Source organism: Aureobasidium pullulans (assembly GCF_000721785.1).
Source record: "Aureobasidium pullulans EXF-150 unplaced genomic scaffold scaffold_1, whole genome shotgun sequence".
Taxonomy (NCBI): Eukaryota; Fungi; Ascomycota; class Dothideomycetes; order Dothideales; family Saccotheciaceae; genus Aureobasidium; species Aureobasidium pullulans.
Window position 1 is genome coordinate 1,332,555 of NW_021941021.1, and position 25,791 is coordinate 1,358,345.

A 25,791-nucleotide genomic window follows, 5' to 3' on the forward strand; every position below is an offset into this window, starting at 1 on the left:
GCTTGGGATGGTCCTGGGGTCCTTGGGTCCATGGAAAAGGCTCGGGGACCGTGCGCATGACGTGGGTCAACGGCCAGTATACGATACGAGTGCCCAAGGGGAATTCATGAGACTGAGCTCTGCGTAGCAACCCTTTCTTTGCTATATCACGTTCCCTTCTCGTCTCCTGTCATATCCGGTGCTTCAATCGCGTCTTCTATCCTGGCATACGGCTAGTCACTTTCAAGATGAGCAACAAAATGTGGGAGGTTAGAGAAATGCTCTCCGTCCAGCGTGTTGTTTGTGCCAACTCGATATCTACAGGTTGATCCCGAAACAAAGAGCAAGCTCCTAGATATCCAAAAGACCAATGAGAACAACCGCTGTGTCGACTGCGGTGCTCCCAGCCCGCAATGGGTACGCCTCTGATTCCTGTCTTCCTGTACCACTGTACCGCTGTCCGCTCACCACCACTCAAGGCTTCCCCCAAGTTCGGCATCTTCTTCTGCCTCTCGTGTTCTGGTACCCACCGCTCCCTCGGTGTTCACATCTCCTTCGTACGCTCAATCACTATGGACTCGTTCAAGGTCCAGGAAGTCGAGCGCATGTCCAAGGGCGGCAACAGACCATGGAAGGACTTCTTCGACTCCCACGAATCAAACACCCTCCAGGCTCGTACCTTTGACGAATGCACGATCCAGGAACGCTACGACAGTGACGCTGGTGAAGAGTGGAAAGAACGCCTGACCGCAAAGGTCGAGGGCAAGGAATACGTTCCTGGTACGAAGAGCAGTGCTATGCCTGCTCGAGCAAAGCCTGCCACCTCGGCCTCAACGAGCAGGAGCCAGACTCCGCTCGGTGCCTCGTCTGCCGGTCCCCCAACACAAAAAGTTCAGAACGAAGCCTACTTTGCCCGCATGGGTGCCGAGAACGCACACAGACCCGACTCTCTACCTCCCAATCAGGGCGGTAAGTATGCTGGTTTTGGTAGCGATCCCACGCCCTCGTCTTCCTCAGCCTCTACCTCAATCCCTGGTGTCGACGACTTCCAAAAGGATCCCGTTGCCGCTCTCACGAAAGGATTTGGTTGGTTGAGCAGTACCGTGACCAAACAGGCCAAGACTGGCTACGATGGGTGGGTAAAGCCCAACATGCAGAAGGTCCGTTGCTTTGCTCTGCTCAGTCCCATACAATATACTGACAGTGTCTATAGCTGGCAGAAGCCGATCTCGCAGCTCAGGCACGTATGACGGCGGCACAGTTGGGACAGGGCATTCAGACCGGCACCAAGGCGGCTGCCGAGAACTTCAACCGCTTTGTCGAGGGCGACGAGAGACTGGCGCCAAAGGGAGGAGCCAAGGGTCCGGCAGCAGACAAGCGCGACTTCTGGGACAGCTTTGGTGAACCTCCTCAGGGACCTGCAAATGACAAAAAGGACTTTTGGGATGACTTCGCCGCTGCTGGCGAAACGGCAACACAAAAGAAAGCTGCCTCATCCAGTATAGGAACAAGTGCCATGAAGAAGCCTGCAAGCGGGTCACAGCAAAAGTCTGGCGATGATGCATGGGGCGACTGGTAGAGAAAGGAAATCAATATAAGTACAGTCGTAGCAAGTAATCGCATCTTCATGCATGGAAAAAATACATGGTATCAAATCTGAGGACTCTTTATAATGCGCCCAACTCCTTGAGCTTGGAAATCATGCCATCAACGTCCTCAACCTTGCCACCGCCCTGTCTCGGTGGGGGCTCCATGACCTTGACAGTCTTGAGTCGCTTGGTGAGATCGATGCCATAGTCCTCCATGGTCTTCTTGACCAACGGCTTCTTCTTGGCCTTCATGATGTTCGGCAGACTGGCGTAGCGAGGTTCGTTCAATCGTAGATCGGTGGTGATGACCATGGGCAACTTGGCGCGCAACGTCTCGACACCGCCGTCAACCTCTCGGGTCACGGTACATGTGTCGCCCTCAACCTCGACCTTGGAGGCCTGGGTAGCCTGAGCCCAGCCCAGCAGACCTGCAAGCATCTGGCCAGTCTGGTTGGCATCATCATCAATACTCTGCTTGCCCAGAATGACAAGGTTGCGGTTCTCATCCTCGACAACCTTCTTGAGCAGCTTGGCGACACTCAAGGGCTCCAGCTCGGTCTTTTCTTCGACGATGTGAAGGGCACGGTCGGCACCCATGGCCATGGCGGTACGCAGAATATCCTGGGACTTTGTGGGACCGGCAGAGAAGGCGAGTATGTCTTCAACGGGGGCCTTGCGTTCGCGCATACGGACGGCCTCTTCGATTGACAGCTCGTCAAAGGGGTTCATACTGTGCTTGACTCCGGTCGTCTCGACGGCCGTCTGGGCCTTGTTGACTCGAGGCTTGACCTATGGACGCTGTCAATCTCAGTTCCCTCGATGCGGATGAATGTACGGGCAGACTGACAGCATAGTCAATGACGCGCTTGACGGGCACGAGGATTCGTAGTCCAGACATGTTGTTACTACTGGATGTGATGCGAAATAACTTGGATGGAACAGACGAGAGCGGCGTTCGTCACAACTTTGGCAGGCAATTCCGACCTCGGCTTTGGCTTTGTGCTTTCACAACTCATGAGGGGCAGTGGGCACCCGTACACAACTCGGCTTGACGCTTCCACCATCTTTCCACACATGTGACATGATATTCAAGCCCGGATAACAACGATGGTCTTCAGCATCAGCATGACAGAAAGACACTGTGTTCCTCAGGAGCAATTCAGTTCGACATTGGGGAAAGTCGTGGCAAGGATCGGGTTCACCGTCACTCTACCCGAGAAACGTGTACTATGAGAAGATGTATTCATGTGACTTGCTAACTGGACATTCACTTACCACAAGAACATTACTCGTGTACACCTAGAGCAGTCCTTGGACGAAAAGGCCGGTCGGGGAGAGACCTTTTAGGAGTCACAGAACACATTGCACAAGAGATTCTGAGACTAGGGATAAATCATGATCGCTTTTGCTTTCGTCATACTAATACATATTCCATGGTCGTCATGTTACCATGCAGAATAAAGAGGGAGGGCGGGGCATATAAATGTCATGTAGAAAATCATATCTTTTGCGCAACCAGCTTCAACAAATGCTCGCAGTTAACTTGGCAGCACACCCAGGCCACGCTGCGATTTGTACGGCCGCCGAATGCTTGATGGATCTTGTGGTGCTTCGAACTGTGTCCGCTTCCAGGCACACTCACCCCGTCATGCTCGGTAAAGTCGTTTACTGGGCGACGGCGGCCGAGGTGTTGGCAGAGCCTTCGGCAGTTGAGGGGTTGCCGTCAGTCTCGGCCTCTCCCTCGATGGGGGCGTTGGGGTCCTCGTCCTCCTTTCCGGGGCTGTCAATGGCAACCTTGACTGCGATCTCACGACCTTCAATCTCCTTGCCGTTCATGTCAGAGCAAGCCTTCTGCTGGAGCTCCTCGGATTCCAGAGTGACGAAGCCGAAGCCACGACCCTTGCGGGGCTCGTTGCGAGCTTGGAGCTTGCGAACCATGAAGCGGGGAATGGGACGGAGAGCAATCTTGGCCGAGGTGGGCTTGTACTCGGCGAAGATTTCGAGAAGCTAGCAAATGTTGTCAGCAAGATGGTCACGCGACAGATATCAACATCGAATTGTTACCTTCTCCTCACGGAGGTCGTATGGGAGGTTAGCGACCATGACCTTGGTCTTGGAGGGAACGCCGTCCTCGGGAGGACCACGCTGCTTGCGGGGGCGAAGAGCATCGGTCTTGCCAGTCTTGTTGGGGTTGACGGTCAAGGCGTCCTTGTCACCAGGAGCAGCAGTGAGAGCCTCGTTGGTGGTCTCGGTCAGAGGAAGGACCTGGCCGGGGACGTTGGTAGGTCCATCGGTAGAGTCAGCGGGAGCGTCAGTAGTCTGGCCCTCGGCGTTGCGACCCTAATGCTCGTTAGTAACCCGTGTAAATAATACAAGGTGTTAGAACTTACGCGACCACGACCAGAGCGGCCACCACGGCCACGACCACGGCCACGACCGCGGGTGGAGCTGCGGCGGCGAGCGGGCTCGGCAGTCTCGTTGCCCTCTTGGGCAGGTTCGGGCTTGCGGGCAAGCTGAACGGAAACCTTGCGGTCGAGGATAGTCTTGCCGTTCAGTTCACTGATGGCACGCTCAGCCTCGGTAGGGGTCGAGACATCAACGAAGGCGTAGCCGACAGGACGGGTGGTGCGAGGGTTGGTGGGGATGGAAGTGGTCTCGCTGCATGTAAAGTCAGTACAGGAAAGCTTGCCGAGAAAGCAGCAGAGCAACGCACACAAGGTAGTCCTTGAAGAAGTCCTTCAACTCTCCCTCAGTGGTCGCATAGGCGAGGTTTCCAATGTAGAGTCTTCTACCCTCGGCGGCGCTGGCGATGACGGCCTCGTTCTGAGAGGCGTTGATGGGCTTGTCGCCGCCGGCTCCGACTGAAGCACCCTCAGCGGTGGAGGTGGGCTCGTTGATGGTAGTGTTTGCCATTTGGGCGGTGGCAGCTTCGACGGACATTATGACGTTTGTAGGTGGATGACGCTGGAGCTGTGAGGTCTGGGGAGGTTGATTCGATTGTCGAGACCGCCTGTTGTGGTGGAAACTGGCTTGACGAGGGAGAGTTCTGGGTAGCTAGGTGCCCGATTCGTGGTGTTGGGGATGAGGGGATGAGGGTAGAAAGTTGTCACTTGCTTGAGGTATGTGTGTTAATGGAAGGTGTTGTTGTCTCGTAAACTCCCGCTTGGCCTGACTTCTTCACCCGCTAGATCTTCGGGCAGGTGCGATGGGCCTGTGCAGCTGCCGCAGGGTCCACGTCCTTTCTTGGCTGGCGTAACTTTGTCGCTGATTGTGGGGAAATCGAGTCGCCTCAAAGACTCAAAATGAGATATTCATTCCGGTGAATTATCCGTGACTGTGACATACCGTCTTGCCGTTATCGCTTCTGCTTTGTGTACTTCAAGCCGCCACGCCTTCGTCTGTTCTATTTCACAGTGTTTGATCCATTCACTATCGCAATAAAGCGTCTCCGTTCCCTGCATGACACTTCAAGACGGTCTCCCAGGGCATCGTGCTGTGCCGGCACGACAATCTCTCGCAAGAAGGTAATCGATAGAGTATTGAAGACATATTTCCACGAGGTCCCGCTCTGACTAGTTCAGACAAATTGCTGCAAAGCCCCGCTCTGCATTAATCCTGTATGGCTCCGAAACAGGCAATGCTCAAGATGTTGCCCAAGAGATTGCTCGTTTGACTGAGCGTTTGCGTTTTGATACTGTTGTCATAGACCTCGACTCTATAGACCTTGTGCGTGCCATCATCTTTCTAGCCGTTTACTCTCTAACATTTGACAGCGTGATCTGCTAAAACATACTATCATCATAGTGGCTATATCTACCACTGGCCAAGGTGAGTTTCCTCAGAATGCTCGCTCCTTCTGGAAGATCCTGTTGAGCAGCCAACTCCGTTCTGGTGTGTTGAGACGTGTCAATTTTACCACTTTTGGTTTGGGTGACAGTTCATATCCACAATATAACGTGGCTCACCGTATGCTGCACAACCGCATGCTACAGTTAGGTGCTCAGCTCTTCTGTCCGCGTGGCGAAGGCAACGAACAGCACCCGGAAGGTCACAACGGCGAGTTTCGTGCTTGGATTGTAGATCTGAAGCAAGAACTGTTGCAGCATTTCCCCTTACCTGAAGGGCAGAATATTATCGCTGAGGACGTCTTTCTGGAGCCCAAGTGGTGTCTGCGAATCTCGCCTGATTCGACGAACGGTAGCAGTAACAATACTCCAGCAAACGGCGTCTCTCAGGAAACTCTCACTCTGGATACGCCCCCAGCAAACGACATCCTACCCATTGCAGACAGTGTTATAGCCGACCTCACAGTAAACACCCGTCTGACGCCTTCCGACCATGGTCAGGATGTAAGACTCTTGGACTTTACCCTCTCTTCGAACATCGACTACGGACCTGGCGCAGTTGCTGTCGTATATCCAAAGAACTTTCCAAAGGATGTAAATCAGTTCATCGAATGCATGGGCTGGCAGTCTATGGCTGATACGCTGCTGGAGCTCGTTCCGACGACGGATGTCTCTGATTTGGCAACATATCCTCCATCACCACTCAGATATCTCGAATCAACGAAGCGAGCCTTCACTATTCGTGAGCTGTTGACGAACTACTTGGACATAGTCTCTATACCTCGGCGGACCTTCTTTGCTTCTCTGGCCTACTTTACCAAAGAGGGCAACGAAGAAGAGAGTTATCAGAAAGAACGCGTTCTCGAGCTGGCCAATCCTGAGCTGATTGATGAGCTATGGGATTACACTACTCGACCAAGACGAACTATTCTTGAGATCATGCCCGAGTTTCCAAGTGTCAAAATCCCATGGCAATATGCTCTCAATATCATACCAGTCATGCGAGGCAGGCAGTTCAGCATTGCGAGTGGAGGCAGTTTGAAACATCTCGAAAATGGAAACACTAGGGTGCAACTCCTTGTGGCGATTGCGAACCCTCCCAATCCAATCATCAAGCTGCGAAAGCGCTACGGCGTCTGCACTCGATACATCGCAACTTTACAAGCAGGGCAACAACTCAGTCTGACGATACAGCCAGGCTACTTGAATGTTAGCCCGGATGAAGTGAACTCACCTGTGCTCTTGATCGGACCGGGCACAGGTGTTGCACCGATGCGCTCGATGATTTATGAACGCTTGGAATGGGCGAGAAGAAGCAATTCGAGAAAACCGAGTCTGTTGTTCTTCGGATGTCGCAATGAGACAGCAGATTATTTCTTCCGTGACGAGTGGCAGAATCTTGCGGACCAAAGCCTCACCGTGTTTCCCGGTTTCTCGCGCGATCAGGACAAGCCGAGAACTTATGTTCAAGATCTGGTTCGCAAAGAAGCAAGCCTTGTCTACAAGACACTAAAGCAAGATCAAGGCAAGGTGTATATCTGTGGGTCTTCTGGAAATATGCCCAAGGGGGTCCGTGAAGCACTAGCCGACGTGCTCAAAGAACATGGCCAAATGACCGCTGGACAGGCAAGCGAGTACCTTGACCAGATGGAAAGAGATGGCCGGTATAAGCAGGAGACTTGGTGATGTCTACAACATTATTCTACCAACCTCACATACGGTGTGAGTCGGAGTCACTTGCAATTCAAATTTGTTTTCTGTAGTACATATCCACCAACGTGTGGTCAATTCTCCTGCCGATAGTCGTCTGGCACAGTATCTTGCGCTCTCGAGGTTCTCACTGACAGCAGTGCCGACGGCACCTGCCTCATCAAGCTCGCTGTTAAACCTGCCGGATGCTCAGTCGATCTACCCTCCAGCCTTTTACTTACCACAACAACCGTCTACTTGTTCCCGGTCTTCCAACTTTCTGCCTTGCATTAGCATCAGTCTTCATCAGCGCTCCCATCAACGTCTCTTCAACAACATCTCTTTAAGCACGACCGCATCTACGTCTGTCCGGCCTTTGCCAAGGACTGCGACGATGCTGACTTAACTTTCGTGATATAGCGGGTTGTCCCGTATCGGATCTGTGAGATCTCGTGGTATTGCCATCTGCTGTCTCGAGCTGATCTTATTGGTCATCAATTGGACGTGAGACTTTTGGACTGCTGTTGTTATGTCGGCTACGGTGTTCGGTGTGCCTCGTAGTAACCTCGCAAGGGAATCCAAGAATCATTATAGGAGTCACGACTGCATCATGCCAGCCGTGTTGTCATCTCTAAGCACGATCACCAAACACAATATCTCGACCCTTATACGGCCTGTCGAGCAGGTATAGGGCTGATCGATACACTGCTATCGTTTTGGATCACGATATGTGCTTCCAGGAGGTAAACGCAAAATAGACCTTTCCAACGCGATCGTTTTTACCAAGGATATTGGTTTTGACGCATGGAGGTACCATGGACATTTCTAAATTTGTTATGGTTTCTATAGTAAGGGGGCCCAGTGCGCATTTAACTGACTGCTGGGAGTAACTTGCTCGTTCCTCTGTTACAGTATTAGCTCATTGACGCCGTCAACATAGAGCCTACCACCGTGCGTACTCACTCTCGATAGTGCCGTCGACCATCGTCGTCGTGCATGATCATCATCATCATCTCCGTCCATCATCATCCACTCATCGACACCTTGCTAATTGTCACAAAGGTGTTAACCGTCTCGGCTCTCGTGGTCGGAGCTCTCGCAGAATCAAGAAGGAATGGCTCGACGACTACGACTACTCGGCCTCTACCATCACCAGAGATGTCTCCCGCTTCCATAACCATGTCACTATCCACCCCGCAGACAATCTTGGATGCAACAGCGTCATCGCTAGAGACTCGGATACCCTCAAAGTCAACCACTGCCACTACTTTGCCAAGCCATTCACTTCGTTGTCAGCAAGTGTGGTCGTTGGTAAGCATTCCGGCCCTCTCACCAAGTTCGGCTCGTGCTTCTTGAGTGTCTTTACCGACGCCAACTGCAAGGACAACGCCTTCGCTCTCGTCAACCTTCACGACGCCTCTGCCTATGGTCGTTGCCACAACCGTCGACTCTCTCGCCGCAGCGATACACGTTGGAACACCTGTCCGGATGCACGATGATTTTGACTAGAACCGCTTCGTCCACAGAGGGCAACTCTCTAAAGCTCTCTCCTTAGACCCAGCATCGAGTTCAAAAAAACATTGTGCATCTCTACATCTTCACGCGTGACAAAGTTTAGCACACGAGGAGGGATGACACCTCGGCCTATGGTCGCTGTCACAACCTCGATGACGTTGAGCGTCCTGCCGGCACAGCTCACATTGCTGGACACTGTCAAATGGACATGCAACCAGGACAACAGCAGCAATGACGTCGCCAAGATCAAGCACAAGTCGTCCGCCTCCGCTGTCGCCCTAGTCACCATGTCACTTTTTACCCGTACTCGTGTTCTCACCCATAGCTAGTCCATCACGGTCCCTTTCAGACTCCCTATACATACTATAGCAATCAAAGAGGGTTCATCGTTTAATCCATCCCACTATCATGGCTTTCAGTGAACATTCAAGTACATTGACGCAGCTGTTAGAATGCAAGAACTTTTGCACATCAGTTGCCACGGTAAGCGAGAAAGCATCTATATCAACTCATCCCTTAACTCTGCCCCCTACTCGAACGAGGTCACTGTACCCTTGCACAGGGCCCAGAATTCCTTCACCACCACCACGGTCTGTCTACCTCCCCTCAACCCCAATACCTTCGCCAGGAAGACCCTCTTCTCCTTCTCTCCCACGTTGGTGGAGGGAAATTGGGGGTCCATGAGCCCCTCTTCAAGGTGCGCTTTGGCCAGCCCAGGCTGGGAGAAGACGAGTGCGCGTAGTGGCTTACACAAAGACTCGATCTCCGAGCGCTGGGCCAGCCCACCCATGTTAAAGATGAGGGCGCGGGAGAGAGGGGTGGCGAAGGCGGTGATGATAGCGAGGGGGGGCACACGGCAGGACGGGAGCGTGTGAGCGGTGCGTGGGTTGGCGAGACCCAGCAACGTTTCCTGCGTTGTGTATTAGTTTTTTGACAGGCATCAGAGAAGAACGAACACGGGCGAACGCCGAGTCGACAAGGGGGCTTACGAAGAAGCTGCAAGCATTGCGCTTGAGCATGGGGGCGTCGCCGACCATGCAGTTTATGACAAACTGCATGGCCGCGGCGATTTCCTCATCCGAGGGGGCGAGGAGGACGTCGAGGTAGCTGACTAACAGCCTTTGCAAGAAGTCTATGCAGAGCTGGGCCAGTTGCGGGTCGTTGGCCGGGTCACCGAGCTGCTGCATCACCAGGGCTACTCTGTTGTATACAGCACACATCTCGTTGAACATGTGAGGGCTTGTCTTCCGCGAACAGTTGGAGACAAAGCTGCAAGCCGTACCGATGATGGCTTCGATACGGGGTGTAGTTATCTGTGCCTTGTCAATGAAGGCGACAGTTGCCTCAGGTGGGAAGACGAAGGGACCCGGCTTCGTCTCCTTAAGACCAGCACGCAGGATCGCACAGGCGGCGTCCATGGCATCTCCCGGGTTGTGTAGGTACTCGACGATGTTGATGCATTGCACAATGCGTTTCTGGATCTCCACACCGGCCTGTGCAGTCCAGAAATTGTTGGTAGTAGCAGAACTGTCGTCATCTTCGTCACCATCACTGTCCACATCCACCACATCATTTGTAGGTGCCTGGATGCCTTTTCCAATGCTGGCAAGGCACTGTAAAGCGGAAGTTCCGAGGATCTCACTGTCTTCGAGGTTGCCTTGGTGTAGAGTTCTGATGGCGGTATTAAGATCGTTTTCAACCACTTCGATGAGCGAGATAAGGGGTGCGGCTTTGGCTTCTTCGGTAGGCAAAGCTTGGATGATGGAGGCAAGAGCTGCCATGATTTTCTCCTTCTGGTAGCTGTTTGCTGATGGGCCAGAGAGTGCTTGTGGACATTGTTGAAGCAGTTCACCCAGATGTGGTGTCAAGGACTTGCGACATGAGGAACAAAGCTGTTCAAGAGATTTGGCGGAAGCGTCCGCAAGTTTTGTTTTGTCTGCAGGTGTCGAGGCCAGGATTGTGAAAAGGAATGTAAGAACCGGAGGTAGGAAGTTGGGATTCTTCTTGATGAATGAAGAGTATCGATCAACAAGCGTCATGGCAGCACGCTTGAGTTTGTTTGGTATGTCGGCACTGTTGGTCGAGATGTCGTTGAACAATGAAGATCCGATGAGTGTGGAGAGCGCCTGGGTATTCTCGTCGGAGAGCGCAATCGTGTCTGAGATGCAGTTGATGGAGAAGATTATGGCTTCAAGGTGTAGCCAATTCTGGGTCGGCAAGACGCTTGTTGCGAGGACAACCATATTACTCAAGAGATGTGTGTCGGGAACGCTGTTGACTTGGTCGAATAAATCGCTGATGTTATCGCGAAAGAATTGCCATGAGTCAACATTATCCTCATCCCATTCAGAGATTTCCGAAAGAGATGGCGCTTGGAGCTTGGGGATGTAGGTTTGGACGGCCTGCATAAGATCATCTCTCACGGCTGTCAGGAAGGGAATCTTATCCTCTTCCACGTCCATGACTGTGTCGGCAATCTGTTCAGCATACTCAATCCAGAATTCGGTCACCTGTAGAATCACTTGATCGTCCTCAGCAGGGTAGCCAGGGGCACGCAGTAGTTGTTGGAAGAGTTCTGCAGCTAGGTCAGTCTGATATTCAGATGACGAGCAATCCTGCACACTTACCAATGACTTCTTGAGAAGAATCTCGATTTCTCTCGGAAATAAGGTCTTTGACAGCCAGTTTGCCATAAGCGGTTATCAACTTGCTGAATGACACAATCGTTGGGTCCAAGAAGCTCTGGTTCTGTAGCAAACATTGGGGACCGATGGTTTTGCGGATCAATAGCGAAATCGATTCGAGGTGGTCCCTTTGGAGAAACTTTGAGCGGTACTCCAGGGTGTTGACGAAGAATTCTACAGTGGGATCTCTGACTTCCTCTTCGCGATGCAGAACGTGCTCGATGACCATTGGGGTCAGGTTTTGTAGAAGCTGCAACGCCACAGGATCGGTGGTCCAATGGGAAAAGCTGTAGGTAACCCATGCAGAGAAGCAGTGTACCGCTTCGATCCGAATTTCTGTAGAAAGCGGCGTTGATGTGCTAAACACATACGTCATGAGTACGGCCGAGTCGGCAGTGTTTGTCTTGAGGAGATTGTCCAGGTGGTAGTACTGCGGGCCGAGGATAGAGCTGTTCTGGACATCTTCGGCCAAAACTCTGCAGAAACGCACAGCCATGAACAGTCTAAGCCCTGACAGTTGGCCGATAATTTGACTAGTGTCAGGATATGTGCTGAGTCCGTCAAGAGGCACGACGTCACAAGCATGCAAGGAGCAAACGATCTGGCGTACTGTCTGTGTCCAGGGAACAGGAGACTGGATGAAGTATGTTGCAAGCGTAGAGCAAACTTTGTCGATAACAAACTTAGGAGGCATGTTGCCTAGGGCAAGACGTATCTGCAGGCAGGGATGAGAAGATCATTCTGTGAAGCACGAGTAGTATGAAAACTTACAAACCAGAGAATCAAGCGCGACTTCAACTCAGCGGCTGCTTGATCATCGAGCGTGCTTCTTCATAACTGTTAACATTGCACTTCGTGCGTCGAGAAAGGCAAAGGCACTGACCTGTTTTTGTTGAGCTTGATTTGCAGACTCAAAGCTCCATAGAACTTGATGTTGGGATCTGCGTGATCGAGCATAGCGTCTGCGGCAGCCCATCCTTGATCTGATAGCTGAATTTCTTGCAGTTCGCGTGAAATTACAGAGGCACCGGCGGCATATCTTGGGTCATTGAGTCGACGTACAAGCTCAATTGCCTGATCGGCGACGCTCATTGTCGAATCTGAGAGGATCATTTCAATTAGTCTTCCGGAATCAATGGCTCGCTGAATCAGAGCATGATATCCATGGCTATGAACTGCTGCCCGCCACAGACCCGAGTAAGCCATCCGTCTGATGATGATGAGACCGGTATCCTTTCGGTTGTAGAGAATTTCTCGTCGTGCCAGATTCGACGACAAATGTGAAAGGAAATGGAATGGACTCCATTGAATAGCCACCACAAGTTCTCTTGGCGGTGCGTGATAGGGAAGATGACATTGCCTACCTGTTTAGAAATCGAAACCCGGGGAAGTTCGCTATGTCGTCGACTCAGCTTAGGGACCAGGCCAGATACCTTTGTGAAAATCACTCACGAAGCAACAGACAAGGAAATCAGCTGTCAAAATAAGTATTTGGGAAGTGCAAGAGATGTTGAGATCTCAAGACTGGACGATAACCAAGTAGAGGAGATACACCTACTGATGTCCTAGACAGGCTTCCTAAATTCTGGTGATTTTCTTTGATAGTTGGTCGAAGCGAAGAGATGGTGTATCGTACGCGCAGCTCCCAACGCCGACATCGACGCCAACGCTGCGTCGAAGGGTCTCGCTTGCTCGCTCGACGGATGATGCCGGCCGGGAGGACCCTTTCGGCGTTCTTAAGCCCGCGACTCCGTCATCGTCGCGTGTCCAATCGATAGTGAGGCATCAATTCGAGGACGTGACGTGCAGATGCTACGTGGACTCGCAAGACTCAGTACACTTTCAAGAGGCATTGCTGCCGGAAGATTGTTTCATACGTCAACAATTAGAAAGTATCCTATCGACATGGAGAAAGTGAACACGACCGAACGACTCGCGCAGTTGCGAGAGCTCATGAAGCGCAACAAGGTAGATATTTACAGTAAGCCGTCTGGATGCACATGAACAGACAACTGACTGACTTTTGCAGTTGTGCCTTCGGAAGACAGTCATCAGAGCGAATACATAGCCCCTGCCGATGCTCGCAGAGGTCAGTCTATATCATCGAACCCGGTCGACATCACACTGACAAGGACGCAGAGTATATCTGTGGCTTCTCTGGATCTGCTGGAACGGCCGTTGTCACTCTCGATAAGGCTGCCCTTGCTACCGACGGAAGATACTTCAACCAAGCCGAGAAGCAACTGGACGACAACTGGACCCTACTCAAGCAGGGACTCCAGGATGTACCCACATGGCAGGAGTGGTCTGCCGAGCAGTCCGAGGGAGCAAAGATCGTTGGGGTCGATCCCACTACTATTACTGCCCGTAAGACTTCTGATTTTAGGTTCTCCAACGAACACTGCTGACTCTTTGGCAGCCGATGCCCGTAAACTCTCCGAGAAGATCAAGAAGAAGGGCGGCAAAGACCTTATCGCGGTCAAGGAGAACCTCGTGGACTCAGTCTGGGATTCGGCCAGGCCCGCTAGACCGAACGAAAAGGCCGACGTCCTCACCCTCGATTTTGCCGGCAAGAAATTCCAGGACAAGATTGACGACTTGCGTAAAGACTTGGACAAAAAGAAGAGCGCTGGATTTGTCGTGTCGATGCTCGATGAGATTGCCTGGTTGTACAACTTGCGTGGAAGTGACATCCCTTACAATCCCGTCTTCTTCTCTTACGCCGTTGTCACCCCAACTACCAGCACTCTCTACATCGACGACTCGAAACTTACTGCTGCTGCAAAGACGCATCTCTCGGGGGTCGAGGTTCGACCTTACGACGCCGTCTTCACCGACATGGAGGCCCTCTCATCATCCTCCACCGGCGAGAGCAAGTATCTTGTCTCGAACAAGGCTTCATGGGCCCTGTATCAGGCGCTGGGTGGGGAGGATAAGGTCGACTTGGTACGCAGTTTGATCGGCGATGCGAAGGCTGTCAAGAATGAGACTGAGATGAAGGGCATGCGCGAATGTCATATTCGTGACGGTGCTGCATTGAGCGAGTACTTCGCATGGCTAGAAGATCAGCTCATCAACGAGAAGGCCAAGATCGACGAGGTTGAGGGTGCCGACAAGTTGGAGTCGATTCGCTCAAAACACAAGCACTTTGTCGGTCTTTCGTTCGACACGATATCTTCAACTGGCGCAAATGCTGCTGTCATCCACTACAAGCCAGAGCCTGGTGCTTGTAGCGTCATTGACCCGAAGGCCGTGTATCTTTGCGATTCAGGAGCTCAGTACCTCGATGGCACAACAGACACGACTCGTACCATGCACTTTGGCGAACCAACGGACATGGAGCGTAAGGCATACACCCTTGTTCTGAAGGGTCACATTGCTTTGGACAACGTCAAGTTCCCCAAAGGTACAACCGGCTACGCAATCGATGTTCTGGCTAGACAGTTCCTCTGGGCTGAAGGACTTGACTACCGTCACGGTACAGGTCACGGCGTAGGATCATTCTTGAACGTCCATGAAGGCCCTATCGGCATCGGAACAAGGGTTGCATATAGCGAGGTGCCGCTAGCTGTTGGCAACGTGATCTCCAACGAACCTGGGTATTACGAAGACGGTGCTTTTGGTATCAGGATAGAGAGTAAGTTGAGGCCAAAGTATCTCAGGAAGAGAGCATGTGGCTAACAAAATCCAGACATGTTCATGGTGACAGAGAAGAAGACGACGCATCAATTCGGCGACAAGCCCTACTTGGGCTTCGAGCACGTTACCATGACACCCATGTGCAGAAAGTTGACGGATGTGTCGCTTCTCAGCTCGGAAGAGAAGCAGTGGCTCAACGACTACCATTCGAAGGTGTACGAGAGGACCAAGGGTTACTTCACACATGACCAGAGAACGATGAAATGGCTCGAGAGGGAGTGCGCAGCATACTAGAGACTCCAGCGAGAGTTGTTAGAATAGCATATAATGTCAAAGCGGTTCTGGTAGCGATAACGGCATGTTCGTGCGAGGAAGGTTTCGCGACAGGCCGAGGTCCACCCCCACGTCGGTCTCCCCATGTTCGAGCTCTCTCTTGATCCGCCTCGAGACAAACGTGACGACAAAAAGCAAAGGGGTGGTTGTATCATTATACGAGTCTAGCGGCAATCTAGCAGTAGACGAATACACAGATGCTGCCATGTTAGAAGGGACGCGCCGGTGGTTCAGGCGCAATCGCACCAGGTTTGCCGTCGGAGCAGGCTCGTTGGGACTGGTCTACCTTGCTGGACAGTATGCATGGAGCAAATGGCTCGAGGCACGCCAGCGCATGGCAGACGAGAGGGTCTCGAAGGAAAAGTGAGAAGGCCACAGTCGTGGTACAAGGGAATATGGCTAACGACCCACCAGCCTCCGACGCCGCTTCGAACAGAACCAGGAGGACTGCACCTACACGGTGCTCGCCTTACTCCCTACCGTACGAGAAGAGATCATCGGTGCACTCCCGGTCGAAGACATTACCAATGAGCTACAACGCCAACGATCAGAGAAGATTGCAAGAAGCGGCGGGCCATCAGAAGCAGCTTCCTCCGAGTACCCATCGGCCCCTGCCAGTACAATCGACGACTCGGCCAGCATGTCCAGCTTCCAGACTGGCAGCTATATCCATGCCAGTCAGATGGCTGACAGCCAGGACGGCAGATCGCTCCTGAAGAAGAAGTCAAAGGCACAGCTGTGGAACGACATGAAGATCAGCTGTGAGTCTGCGCAAGCCTGGGAGGGAGAACTGTTGCTAACGCCTAGTCGCAGCCATCACAAGAGCCTTGACTCTACTATACACCCTCTCTCTCCTCACGCTCCTGACCCGCATTCAGCTGAACCTCCTCGGCCGCCGTACCTACCTGTCCTCGGTCGTCTCTCTGGCCAGTCCTCAGGCCGCCACTGACTCTACGCATATCTCCATGGAGAACAATGATGACGACAACTACGATAATGTCTACGGGAACGATTTCGAGACGAATCGCAAATACTTGACCTTCAGCTGGTGGTTGTTACACAAGGGCAGCAAAGAGATTGCCGACAAGGTCAGCGCTGCCGTCAGGCACGTCTTTGGTCCTGTCAACCCGCGCGAGGATATGACACTTGAGCGTTTGAGCCAGCTCATCCTTGAAGTCCGTAAGCAGGTCGAGGGTGCCACAGAGACCGAGCGCCGTGAGCATAGGTGGCTATCATACATGCTTCCTCCTCGGCATCAGGAAGACTTTGTCTTGTCCGAGTCAGGCATTGATGCCATGTCTACATCTCCCGCACCGCAGGACACTTCTCAGGACCCTATGCATGCTGTCAAGACGGCCGCCTCGAACGCCTCCCTTCGCAGACTGCTCGATGAGACTTCAGATCTGATTGACTCGCCGACCTTCACCCATGTCTTCACCCAAGTCCTCAATGCCACCTTCTCTCACCTCATCGACTACCGTGTTGCTACCGAAGCCTTCAAGATCAGCCCTCCAGCCCCCGACTCTCTTTCTCGCATCACCGAGATCACAGACAAGAAATGCAAATTCGCTCAGACTCTTGCCGTCTTCTGCCGTCAGGCGCACATCATCGCCGCTGGCAGTAGCGAACCCGATGATCTCGTAGTCGCCGAGTCTGTAGGCTCTCAAGTCAACGAATACCTTGCCGCTATCGATCAGGTCAAGGATCTCGAGGCTTTTGCTGCTGTCATTTACTCGAGCAACTTCGAGTTTGAGGCTGCCGAGCGAGAGCAGAAGGAAACTACTGAGCATACTGCACCTCCTGTCGTATCTAACGATGCACCCGCGCCGTCCACAGATGTACCTGCACCGTCTCCTGCACAAGCACCTGCATTGTCGATTGAGGAAATGGACCACGTGTGGAGCCGAAGCCAAGCTGAAGGCTCCTCGGCACCCGATGCCCCGACCTACAGCGAAGTGGTCCAAGCTCCTGCACCCGAATCGTCATCTTCACAACATCCTGAAGAAGCCCAAGACTCACAGCCAGGTGCTCAAGAAACCCCACAAACATCGGAACAACAACAACCTCCAGAACAATACAAGACCTACGCTATGGCCGCAGCAGCAGCAACTTCCATCCCTCCGCTTACCCTCATCGTTGCCACCACAGCCAAGAACGGCATCGGCAAGAATGGAACCCTACCTTGGCCAATGCTAAAGAAGGAAATGGCCTATTTCGCACGCATCACCAAACGCGTTCCCTCCTCTGCTCCCGACGCCTCTTTGCTTGCCGAAACATCTTCTCAACTCTCCGATTCTTCGGAAACTGCTGCAACTGCGACTATCCAGAAAGCTCAAAATGTTGTAGTTATGGGCAGAAAGACTTGGGAAAGCATTCCACCCAAATTCCGTCCTCTGCCGCAGAGAACCAATGTGGTCATCTCGAGGTCGGAGAAACTTGAGGGTGCTAGTGAAGATGTCATCGTTGGCGATTCCATCTCCTCTGCTCTGTCATCTCTGGTCAGCAAGGTCAAGGAAGGCCAAGCCGCACCACTTGGTCGTGTTTTCGTCATCGGCGGAGCCGCCATCTACAAGCAAGCACTTGACATGGAACAAGCAAAGAGCATCCTTCTCACCAGAGTCGAAGGCGAATGGGACTGCGATACAGACTTCCCTGTTGATGTCGAAGCCGATCAAGCATGGTCGAGAAAACAAAAGAGTGAGCTCGATGGATTCGTGGGCGAGGATGTCGAGGAGAAGTTGGACGAGGAAGTCAAGGGGCAGAAGGTCGGATACGAGTTTAGACTTTATGAGAGAGTGTGAGATGTGTTGATGGCTTTGTTTATGTACGAATGATGGAATGTTTCACTGTTTTACTCGTATGCTATACATAGGTCTAGTTAGACTGCTGGTTCTCTCTTCTGTGTTCGAGCTACGGTTTGTGTAATGCTGTCCCTTTCTTGACGAGTGATCTGTATAGATCGATCTTGGATAAGTCTTTTCATGAGAGAGCCTGTTGATGTGCACGTCGCGCTTGCCCAGACCAACCAGCGTCATGAGTGTCTAGTCTCGCAAAGGTTCCTATCCGAGTCTCCAAAATGTTTTATCTTGTCATTATAAGTAGTACAATACTTGCATGCTTGTGGCTCACAAATGATTGATAGTGGGTTATTGAGTCACAAAGAGTGAGAGCGTTTTTATACAAGAGGGTATAAAGTACTACGGAATATCAGACCAACCACTACCCAAGTCCTGTAATCTCTTTGTAGCATTGCAAGAATACCGAGCTCAATGGATCTTCCTTCAGCAGATAATCTTCGTCTGAACGTTCTGTTGTATTAAGTGGAGGAGGCGCTGTTGAGATCGATCATTGTCGTTTGCGTTGCTCGCGCATAGCATGTCTATGATGACGGGAGCCAGGATTTAACCATCTCCTTGCTGTGCGGAACAATCTCTGGCGCCTGTTTTGATTTTGGTCAGCCTGTGGTTTCACAGCTAGACCTGTGTTGGAAGCTAGCACTTACAGAAGAATGACCACCATGCCGAAAGTGATGGGCAGAGCCAGCCACCAGAAGAACCTATGATATGGATCAGTGATGATGCGTCAGTATTGCGCAAAAGGAACCTGACTTACATATGGGTATTTTTCAGTGGTGGAAACTCCTCAAAGTTCATGCCAAAGTAGCCAGACAGGAAAGTCAAAGGCAAGAACAGAATGGTGACAAAGGTCAACTGCTGCATACTCTCGTTTTGATACGCTCCCATTGTGTTGAAGATCAAACTGATCATGTTGTCACTCTGCGTACGCATCTGATCCAGAGATGCAATGATCATGATACAATGATCTTCCACATCTCCCAGGTACGTGTGAGCAGCCGGCGAAATCGTGACCGAGGACTGTGTCTGTGTCTTTGGTGTTGCAGGGCCAGCACCACGACGAGCGAGGTTCGGAATGGGGTTTGCCGGCGAAGGACTGCGGTTGAGGAATTGAGTGGTATTGTAGTGGTCCCGCAAGCTGTTGATCAAGCTTGCTATCGGTTGCATCTGCTGTCTCAGCATTGACAACTCAGATGTCAAGATGTAAAGTGCTTTCGAGTGTCCGATTGCTGGTTCAGTAAGGACATCCATTTCTAGCTCTGCGATGGATTTTTCGTAGGTGGCAACGATTGGTATGGCGAGATCGGTGATTGCATCTATGATCGAGTGTACAAGCAATGAGGCATCGCCACTTCGGCGTAAGATGGTCTCTGGCGAGTTCAAACGTTTGAGGATAGGTTCCTCGATTACATCGCCGGAGTGTTCGAAGAATGAGACGACAGTGTTGTCACTGCAAAGGAATACGCTGACCTGCTCGATAGAAACGCCGAGACTCTTGCGTGTAAGAATGGAGTTCTTCTCCATGTACGCAACTCGCTCTGGTGATCTGTCCCCCCGGTAAGACTGCAGACTCCGGAGGTGAGTTTGGTTGTCTGGTGGTTGGAAAGTCTTCTCACTTTCCCAGGTGATACCGCTGCGGCTGTGAGTTGAGTGACGATCGTCCGTGGTCAGAAGAGCTTTTTGAATGTCGGTGTCGCTGAGACCATTTTGCGATGAGAGTCTCGTGAGTCGTTGTAGTGTCAGGATGATGAAAGCGTGCTCTGGGTACCAGTCTGCCTTTGTTCGGTTCCCAGTGTGCATCAAATCCTCGATGGCCAGAGGGTGTAGTTTCTTGTGATTTCCCAAGAGCTTAATGACATCCCAACTCAGTCCGTTGACGTTGATCCATCGACAGCTTGCCCATTCCGGCCTCGGTTTGTTGAGGAAGTTCTCCAAAGACTTGTTGTCCAGTTCAGTTTGTTCGATCTGATCTTCACTGAAGTCCACCGCTGTTATTTGGGACTGTTACAGGTTAGTTCCTATCTCGTGCCGGTTTATCAGACGTTGTTTACAGGAAAAGTCTCGCCATGTGAGACGACGCCATCAGCAGAAGTGTCAATTCCAGGTTCGCTGCCTGGTTGCCATTGGAAAGCCGAATTCGAATCATAGAATCCGGAAGCTTTTGTAGAAGTAGCCTGAGCACGTTTCAGAGACGGCGTAAAGTCTGTCGCTGATGGAGAGGGTTGTTTTTCAGATTTTGATGTTGATGGAGTGTCTGTCGATGTATGGAGCAGGCGTCTGTGTCTGCTTAGGCTTGTGGGAACATTCCATAGCGACCGCCGGCATGATAAAAGCGACCGCCGGCATGATAAAAGCGAGCGCCGCATAATTTGCCTCTTGGAAACTGTGTTGTGTTCGAGAGACAGTCAACGACACATTGTCTGAGGAATTTGCTATGGATGAACATCAATATGACGTTGGTGTAGTCAGATATCCGGGATAAATGGTGGAGCAGTTGGAGATGCGCGTCAGTATGAACGCCCATGGCCGAGAAGATGTCTAGATTTCAGGAGTCATTGCCTGTCCTCGTCACCACATTTCTGACTTCATCTTGGAGGTATGAGTGCGTGTAGCTCGATGAAGAACAACCTGGAGGAAGACCTTGTCTTGTCTGTCACCAAGACAACAGTGGCCTCTATCGTGATTGACATATCTGCGTCCGACCAATTCGGCAGGGGGCGGCCCAGCTGAGCCTGCGACTACCCGTTTACTTAAGCAACGTCTCCTTGGCTTCACGCGCTTTCCTTCCTGCTTCTACTTTGTTCTCATTACACAGTACATGCACCCCACGATGCGAGGATGATAGACCATGCTTCCAGAATACTAGGAGTAGATCACACATTTGACGGCACTTTGACCAGGAAATGAGACCCGATATCGTCGCATCAGCAAATCTGGCCATGTGGTTTCGATTCTTCGAACGAGCACATCGCTTGGCGAGAAAGAAAAAGTGGATCCTTTTACCAACGCCCCAAATACCAACCACACAAGCGTTGAAGAACAAGAGCAATGTACTATACGAACGAGTCATGATCCATCCGACAAGATGAGCAGAAAAAAAGCCACCAAGAAGACGCAATGAGTCGCAAGAACAAAGAAGCACCAGTAAAAGAATAGACAAGTGTATCACGTCTTTGATGCCCAGCAACGCGCGATACGCCCAAGGATTCAAGCGAGGTCTTGTAGGGCGTGCCAATAAGCAGGTAGGGGTACATGTGAGAAAAATTGAAGCGAGGTCACGCCGTTCACCCCAAACTCCAGACCACCAAGCTTTCAAACTCATGGTTTGTATTACTTAACGAATTACTGCTTGCATCCTAGTGACAATGACGCCTTCTCGACAAGGACTCACGCAAGAGCGAGGCCCTTTTACAAAAGCACTGGAAGCGGTCGACTTGATGGATCTCAAGAACTGTTGTGCAACTCTCTCGACACAAGAGCCAGTATCTCCTACGTTGGCTACTGAGAGATGGTCTTCTCATCATCAAAGAAAGCCCAAGAGGCCGAGGTGAAGGATCCCTCAGCCTTTGTGGACCATGAAACGGCAAGCGACGACGGACACGATGTCTACCAGACCAGCGAAGGCCGCCGACAGATCGGTCTTGTCAGCGCCATCTTCCTCATCTTCAACCGAATGATCGGTACCGGAATTTTCGCCACGCCTTCGAGCATCCTGTCAAGCAGCGGAAGTGTTGGACTTGCGCTATTCATCTGGGTAGCTGGTCTGATTATCGCTGCTGCGGGTATGGCCGTATACCTCGAATTCGGCACAGCACTCCCCAGAAACGGTGGAGAGAAGAACTACCTGGAGCACGTGTTCAAAAAGCCCAAGTTCTTGGTCACTGGTCTTTACGTACGTTCAACCTACCCTTCCCGTGTGCTAAACTTTGTCACTTGGACTCTCAAGCCCCAGCCATGCGCTTGAGTTCCACTCATCAAAATGCACGATGATTTTGAGAAAGAGTACGTCGTCCACAGAGAGCGACTATTTAATGTCCTCTCCTTGGGCCTAGCTTTACTTTCGAAAATCATCGTGCATTTTCACAGCAGTGTCAGTGACAAACTTTAGCACACGGGGAGGACAGAACATCTTCCGTCTGCATCTGACTAACTCTTTACAGACCGGTTACGTCGTACTTTTGGGATGGGCTGGCTCGAACAGTGTCGTCTTTGGCGAGTACATTCTAAACGCAGCACAGGTTCCCGTCAACCGATGGAACCAGAGAGGCATCGGTCTTGCCTGTATCACTTCTGCTTTCCTCATCCACGGTCTTGCTCTCAAGTGGGGCCTCCGCCTACAAAATATCCTGGGCGTTATCAAGCTCATCATCCTTCTCATCATTGTCTTTGCTGGATTCGCCGCCCTTGGAGGTCATCTGCGCATTGAGAAGCCTAACAACTTCGACAACGCTTTCGAAGGTACTACGGGCTCGGCTTATGGAGTTGTGACTGCGCTATACAATGTCATTTGGTCATTCATCGGTTACAGCAACGCCAACTATTCCATGAGCGAGATGAAGAACCCTGTCCGTACTCTCAAGATCGCCGCACCGACAGCAATCATGATCGTCGGTGTTCTCTACCTTCTCGCAAACGTCGCCTACTTTGCCGCAGTCCCTAAGGAGGATATTGTCAGCAGCGGACGCATTCTCGCAGCCCAGTTCTTCCGCAACGTGTTCGGACCCAGGGCTGAACGCGCATTGAGTGTGTTTATCGCCCTCTCTGCTTACGGAAACGTGCTTTCTGTCATCTTCTCCCAGGGTAGACTCGTTCAAGAGCTTGGTCGTGAGGGTATCCTGCCTTTCTCCAGGCTTTGGGCTAGCAACAAGCCTTTCAACGCTCCATTCATGGGTCTTTTCGAACACTGGGCCGTCTCAGTCATCATTATGCTTGCCCCTCCTCCGGGTGACGCGTATAATTTCATATTAAATTTGATCGCATACCCATTGTCGGTCGTCAACGTTTTCGTTTCGATCGCACTGATTTGGATTTACACCCACAAGGAGGAATTTCAGTGGAACCCTCCAGTCAAGGCTACCCTTCCAGTCGCCATTTTCTTCTTCCTCAGCAACGTCTACCTGGTCATTGCACCCTTTGTTCCTCCTCCTACTCCTGAGCAGAATCAGTACACTTCTCTGCCATACTACCTTCACTGCGTTGTTGGTATGGCTATCATTGCAGCTGGAGGCATCTATTGGCTCTTCTGGGCTGTTCTCCTGCCAAAAATTGGAGGCTACAGATTGGAGAAAGAGGTACACAAGGATGCCGAAGGTTGGACACGCAATGTGTTCATCAAGGTTCCAAACCACCAAGCGCCTATTGAAGGCTCTAGCTTCTAAGCACACCACGACTTTAACAGTTCTTTTAATGACGGGTTACGAAAAGCATTGATTATTTTATTATTATTTAGAGATACCCCCACGATTTCAACCATCGTACCTTCTATACGGCGTATAAAAACCACGTCTGCATCAAATATAAACATTTACAAACACTATACCCCGGCTCCACAGACCATGCCCGATTTGCTGATACAGGCAGTCTCAGGATTTGACAGTGATACTTTACTGTTCGGCTGAGTCCCAATGGATGTAGTGAATGTATCTCGGAACCTTGCATCGCTGAATTTATTGGAAGGATCGTCAAGATGGCTGCGAAGTCAAACATGTCGATTGATAGGCTTGTGGTGGTAGCGAAGAATTTTGAGGACATTGTGACAGATTTTCCATATCAGGGAGCGCGAGGTTTCGAGGGCGAGGATAAAATCCATGTGACGGGCAACCAGAAAAACTTGTGCGGTTGATGTTGAAGCATTCAGCATCTGAAGGTTTGTCTGACCTCCTCATATGCTAAAGTTTGTCACGCGTACAACTATAGAACATCACAATTTCAGCATTTTCAGGGGTAGCCTCCCCTGAGAGCGTGGTAGTTGGCGCCTCTCTGCGGACGATTATACCAATCTGAAAAACATTGTGCATTTTTACATGCCAGACGACTCCAGGCGTGGCCGCAAGAGATGGCTGGAAGTGACAGATTTTAGCACACGGGGAGGGAAGAGTAGGACGAAGAAGATGAAGAGTATTCAAATCAAGATGCTCAAGATGGAAATATTCAGGATGAAAAGGTTTAAGATATGCTTGATCGTCAATTTACACCATCTCCCCTACTACTTTCATCCGTTCAGAACTGATCGTGCTAGCGGGATCTTGTGTTGGCGTTGTCTCCGTCATGGCTCTGCTAGCTAGCAGCACCGTCCGTCCACGAGACCAATAAGAAACTTATTTATGTTGACAGCTCATGAGCAACATTCCTCCCGGTTGCCAACTCTATTGGTTTCCAGTCCGCATCTAGTTCCCGCACTTCCTGCGATTCCATCTCGCCAGGCTTGGAAGGCGTGTGACAGTCGATGACTTTCGGCTCTGGTTGATCGATATAGATGCTTGTGTCTCGGCGCTTGTTTAGTCGTCTCTTATGCCAGATGAAGGCGAGAGCGATGATGCTGACAAGACCGACCGTTATCCCCACACCGAGGCCTATCTTTGCACTTCCAGAAAGGCCCTCGGTGTTATGGGAGGGTGTAGCCGGTGATGTTGATGTTGAAACGCTCGTCGGAGCAATAGAAGTCGTGTTGATAGTAGAGGCAGGCACGGTATATATTGTGATCACCGATACGGCCGACGCGGATGAAGAAAACTGTGTGATTACAGAGGATGCGATCTGAAACGATTGTGTTGTTGTAGATGATGTGGTCTTCGACGATGACGTGGCTGCTCGGAGTGAGACATTCAGCGCGAGAGGGGCTTCAGAGACCGACCATGTAGGCCCGTTGCAACAATCGCCCTGCGACAGATCGGCTTCATCATCATGACAGCAAAAGAGAGACAATTGGTCGTTGCAGGCCCATATATATGCCGTCCTATTGTTGTCTGTGTCGTATTAGACGTGTTCGTTATACGGCAGGTCAACACCAACATCTTGCAAGCGCGTGTTTTGATTGCTTACCAGATGAAGGGCAGTGGTTGATGCAATTTGACCAGTTTTCATTCGTGCACGAGGCTGTCTTGTACAGTCTTGTATAGTTTCCTGGTTCAGTGGCTCCCTCGAAAAAGGTGAGAGCGCCGTTGAGGTGATTGTTCCGGTCCTGGCAGAGACCTTGTGTTACACATGTGTCTTCAGGTTCACAACAATAACTTGTGCTAAAGCCACACGCTTCGTCTGAAGACGAAGAGGTCTGGTCGGGATGGTAACATGTCTGACCAGCCACCAAGACGATCGCACCGGTAACCGCGAGCGTAAGAAGGAAGTTGAACAGCATATCGCGGGATAACGAAAAAAAAAATGGAATCGACCACAGCAGCGATGGTCGTATAGCCCGACATTTTAAAGTCATGATATTCACGACAGCCTCGAAACATGAGGCGCATAGCCGCTACCCATCCCAGATAGCCGTGGCTTACGGATCGCTAGATAGCGATTGGAGACAGATTGCAGCTAACTGAAACCATGATGGCGCATAAGATACGTGTTATCAGACTGCTGTGGAAGTGCCTTGATCCTTTTGAATAACATGACTCTCGGTCATCCAGATGAGCAGCTATGAGATGCACGAGCTTGCCACAAATCA

At 51.3% G+C, this 25,791-nt stretch overlaps 10 protein-coding genes across 10 annotated transcripts; 5 read left to right on the forward strand and 5 right to left on the reverse strand.

The window, feature by feature from the left end:
• Window positions 1–227: 227 nt before the first annotated feature.
• M438DRAFT_262954 (zinc finger protein gcs1) lies at window positions 228–1,558 on the forward strand (the record flags this gene model as incomplete). The annotated part of the gene is made up of 4 exons (XM_029899851.1): window positions 228–248; window positions 304–396; window positions 459–1,139; window positions 1,193–1,558. The coding sequence occupies 4 exons, from the start codon at window positions 228–230 to the stop codon at window positions 1,556–1,558; spliced, it is 1,161 nt and encodes a 386-aa protein (XP_029765803.1).
• On the reverse strand, window positions 1,243–2,600 carry M438DRAFT_287107 (electron transfer flavo protein subunit beta). The gene is made up of 2 exons (XM_029901611.1): window positions 2,416–2,600; window positions 1,243–2,357 (listed from the first exon to the last, which is right to left on the reverse strand). Exons 1-2 carry the CDS (start codon window positions 2,464–2,466, stop codon window positions 1,647–1,649), a joined length of 762 nt encoding a protein of 253 aa, XP_029765804.1. The 5' UTR covers window positions 2,467–2,600; the 3' UTR covers window positions 1,243–1,646.
• A 443-nt stretch (window positions 2,601–3,043) lies between these two features.
• Window positions 3,044–4,660, reverse strand: M438DRAFT_341349 (RNA-binding domain-containing protein). Its single transcript, XM_029904478.1, has 4 exons — window positions 4,282–4,660; window positions 3,959–4,226; window positions 3,633–3,908; window positions 3,044–3,575 (listed from the first exon to the last, which is right to left on the reverse strand). Exons 1-4 carry the CDS (start codon window positions 4,506–4,508, stop codon window positions 3,234–3,236), a joined length of 1,113 nt encoding a protein of 370 aa, XP_029765805.1. The 5' UTR covers window positions 4,509–4,660; the 3' UTR covers window positions 3,044–3,233.
• A 367-nt stretch (window positions 4,661–5,027) lies between these two features.
• Window positions 5,028–7,238, forward strand: M438DRAFT_309157 (NADPH dependent diflavin oxidoreductase-like protein 1; the record flags this gene model as incomplete). Its single annotated transcript, XM_029902371.1, has 3 exons — window positions 5,028–5,092; window positions 5,150–5,294; window positions 5,342–7,238. 3 exons carry the CDS (start codon window positions 5,028–5,030, stop codon window positions 7,097–7,099), a joined length of 1,968 nt encoding a protein of 655 aa, XP_029765806.1. The 3' UTR covers window positions 7,100–7,238.
• A 1,908-nt stretch (window positions 7,239–9,146) lies between these two features.
• On the reverse strand, window positions 9,147–12,393 carry M438DRAFT_370739 (ARM repeat-containing protein; the record flags this gene model as incomplete). Its single annotated transcript, XM_029908209.1, has 5 exons — window positions 9,147–9,527; window positions 9,607–11,192; window positions 11,245–12,016; window positions 12,073–12,130; window positions 12,185–12,393. 5 exons carry the CDS (start codon window positions 12,391–12,393, stop codon window positions 9,147–9,149), a joined length of 3,006 nt encoding a protein of 1,001 aa, XP_029765807.1.
• Window positions 12,394–13,206: 813 nt separating this feature from the next.
• Window positions 13,207–15,234, forward strand: M438DRAFT_263410 (peptidase M24; the record flags this gene model as incomplete). The annotated part of the gene is made up of 5 exons (XM_029899885.1): window positions 13,207–13,282; window positions 13,331–13,390; window positions 13,441–13,668; window positions 13,721–14,938; window positions 14,993–15,234. The coding sequence occupies 5 exons, from the start codon at window positions 13,207–13,209 to the stop codon at window positions 15,232–15,234; spliced, it is 1,824 nt and encodes a 607-aa protein (XP_029765808.1).
• A 244-nt stretch (window positions 15,235–15,478) lies between these two features.
• Window positions 15,479–18,074, forward strand: M438DRAFT_330605 (uncharacterized protein; the record flags this gene model as incomplete). Its single annotated transcript, XM_029903339.1, has 3 exons — window positions 15,479–15,636; window positions 15,688–16,034; window positions 16,087–18,074. 3 exons carry the CDS (start codon window positions 15,479–15,481, stop codon window positions 18,072–18,074), a joined length of 2,493 nt encoding a protein of 830 aa, XP_029765809.1.
• Window positions 18,075–18,429: 355 nt separating this feature from the next.
• M438DRAFT_341352 (uncharacterized protein) lies at window positions 18,430–20,758 on the reverse strand. The gene is made up of 4 exons (XM_029904479.1): window positions 20,180–20,758; window positions 18,886–20,129; window positions 18,776–18,829; window positions 18,430–18,712 (listed from the first exon to the last, which is right to left on the reverse strand). The coding sequence occupies exons 1-4, from the start codon at window positions 20,492–20,494 to the stop codon at window positions 18,619–18,621; spliced, it is 1,707 nt and encodes a 568-aa protein (XP_029765810.1). The 5' UTR covers window positions 20,495–20,758; the 3' UTR covers window positions 18,430–18,618.
• A 731-nt stretch (window positions 20,759–21,489) lies between these two features.
• Window positions 21,490–23,660, forward strand: M438DRAFT_341354 (amino acid transporter). The gene is made up of 2 exons (XM_029904480.1): window positions 21,490–22,020; window positions 22,289–23,660. The coding sequence occupies exons 1-2, from the start codon at window positions 21,637–21,639 to the stop codon at window positions 23,504–23,506; spliced, it is 1,602 nt and encodes a 533-aa protein (XP_029765811.1). The 5' UTR covers window positions 21,490–21,636; the 3' UTR covers window positions 23,507–23,660.
• A 605-nt stretch (window positions 23,661–24,265) lies between these two features.
• M438DRAFT_401695 (uncharacterized protein) lies at window positions 24,266–25,482 on the reverse strand (the record flags this gene model as incomplete). The annotated part of the gene is made up of 2 exons (XM_029909557.1): window positions 24,266–25,093; window positions 25,170–25,482. 2 exons carry the CDS (start codon window positions 25,480–25,482, stop codon window positions 24,450–24,452), a joined length of 957 nt encoding a protein of 318 aa, XP_029765812.1. The 3' UTR covers window positions 24,266–24,449.
• Between the last annotated feature and the right edge of the window lie 309 nt (window positions 25,483–25,791).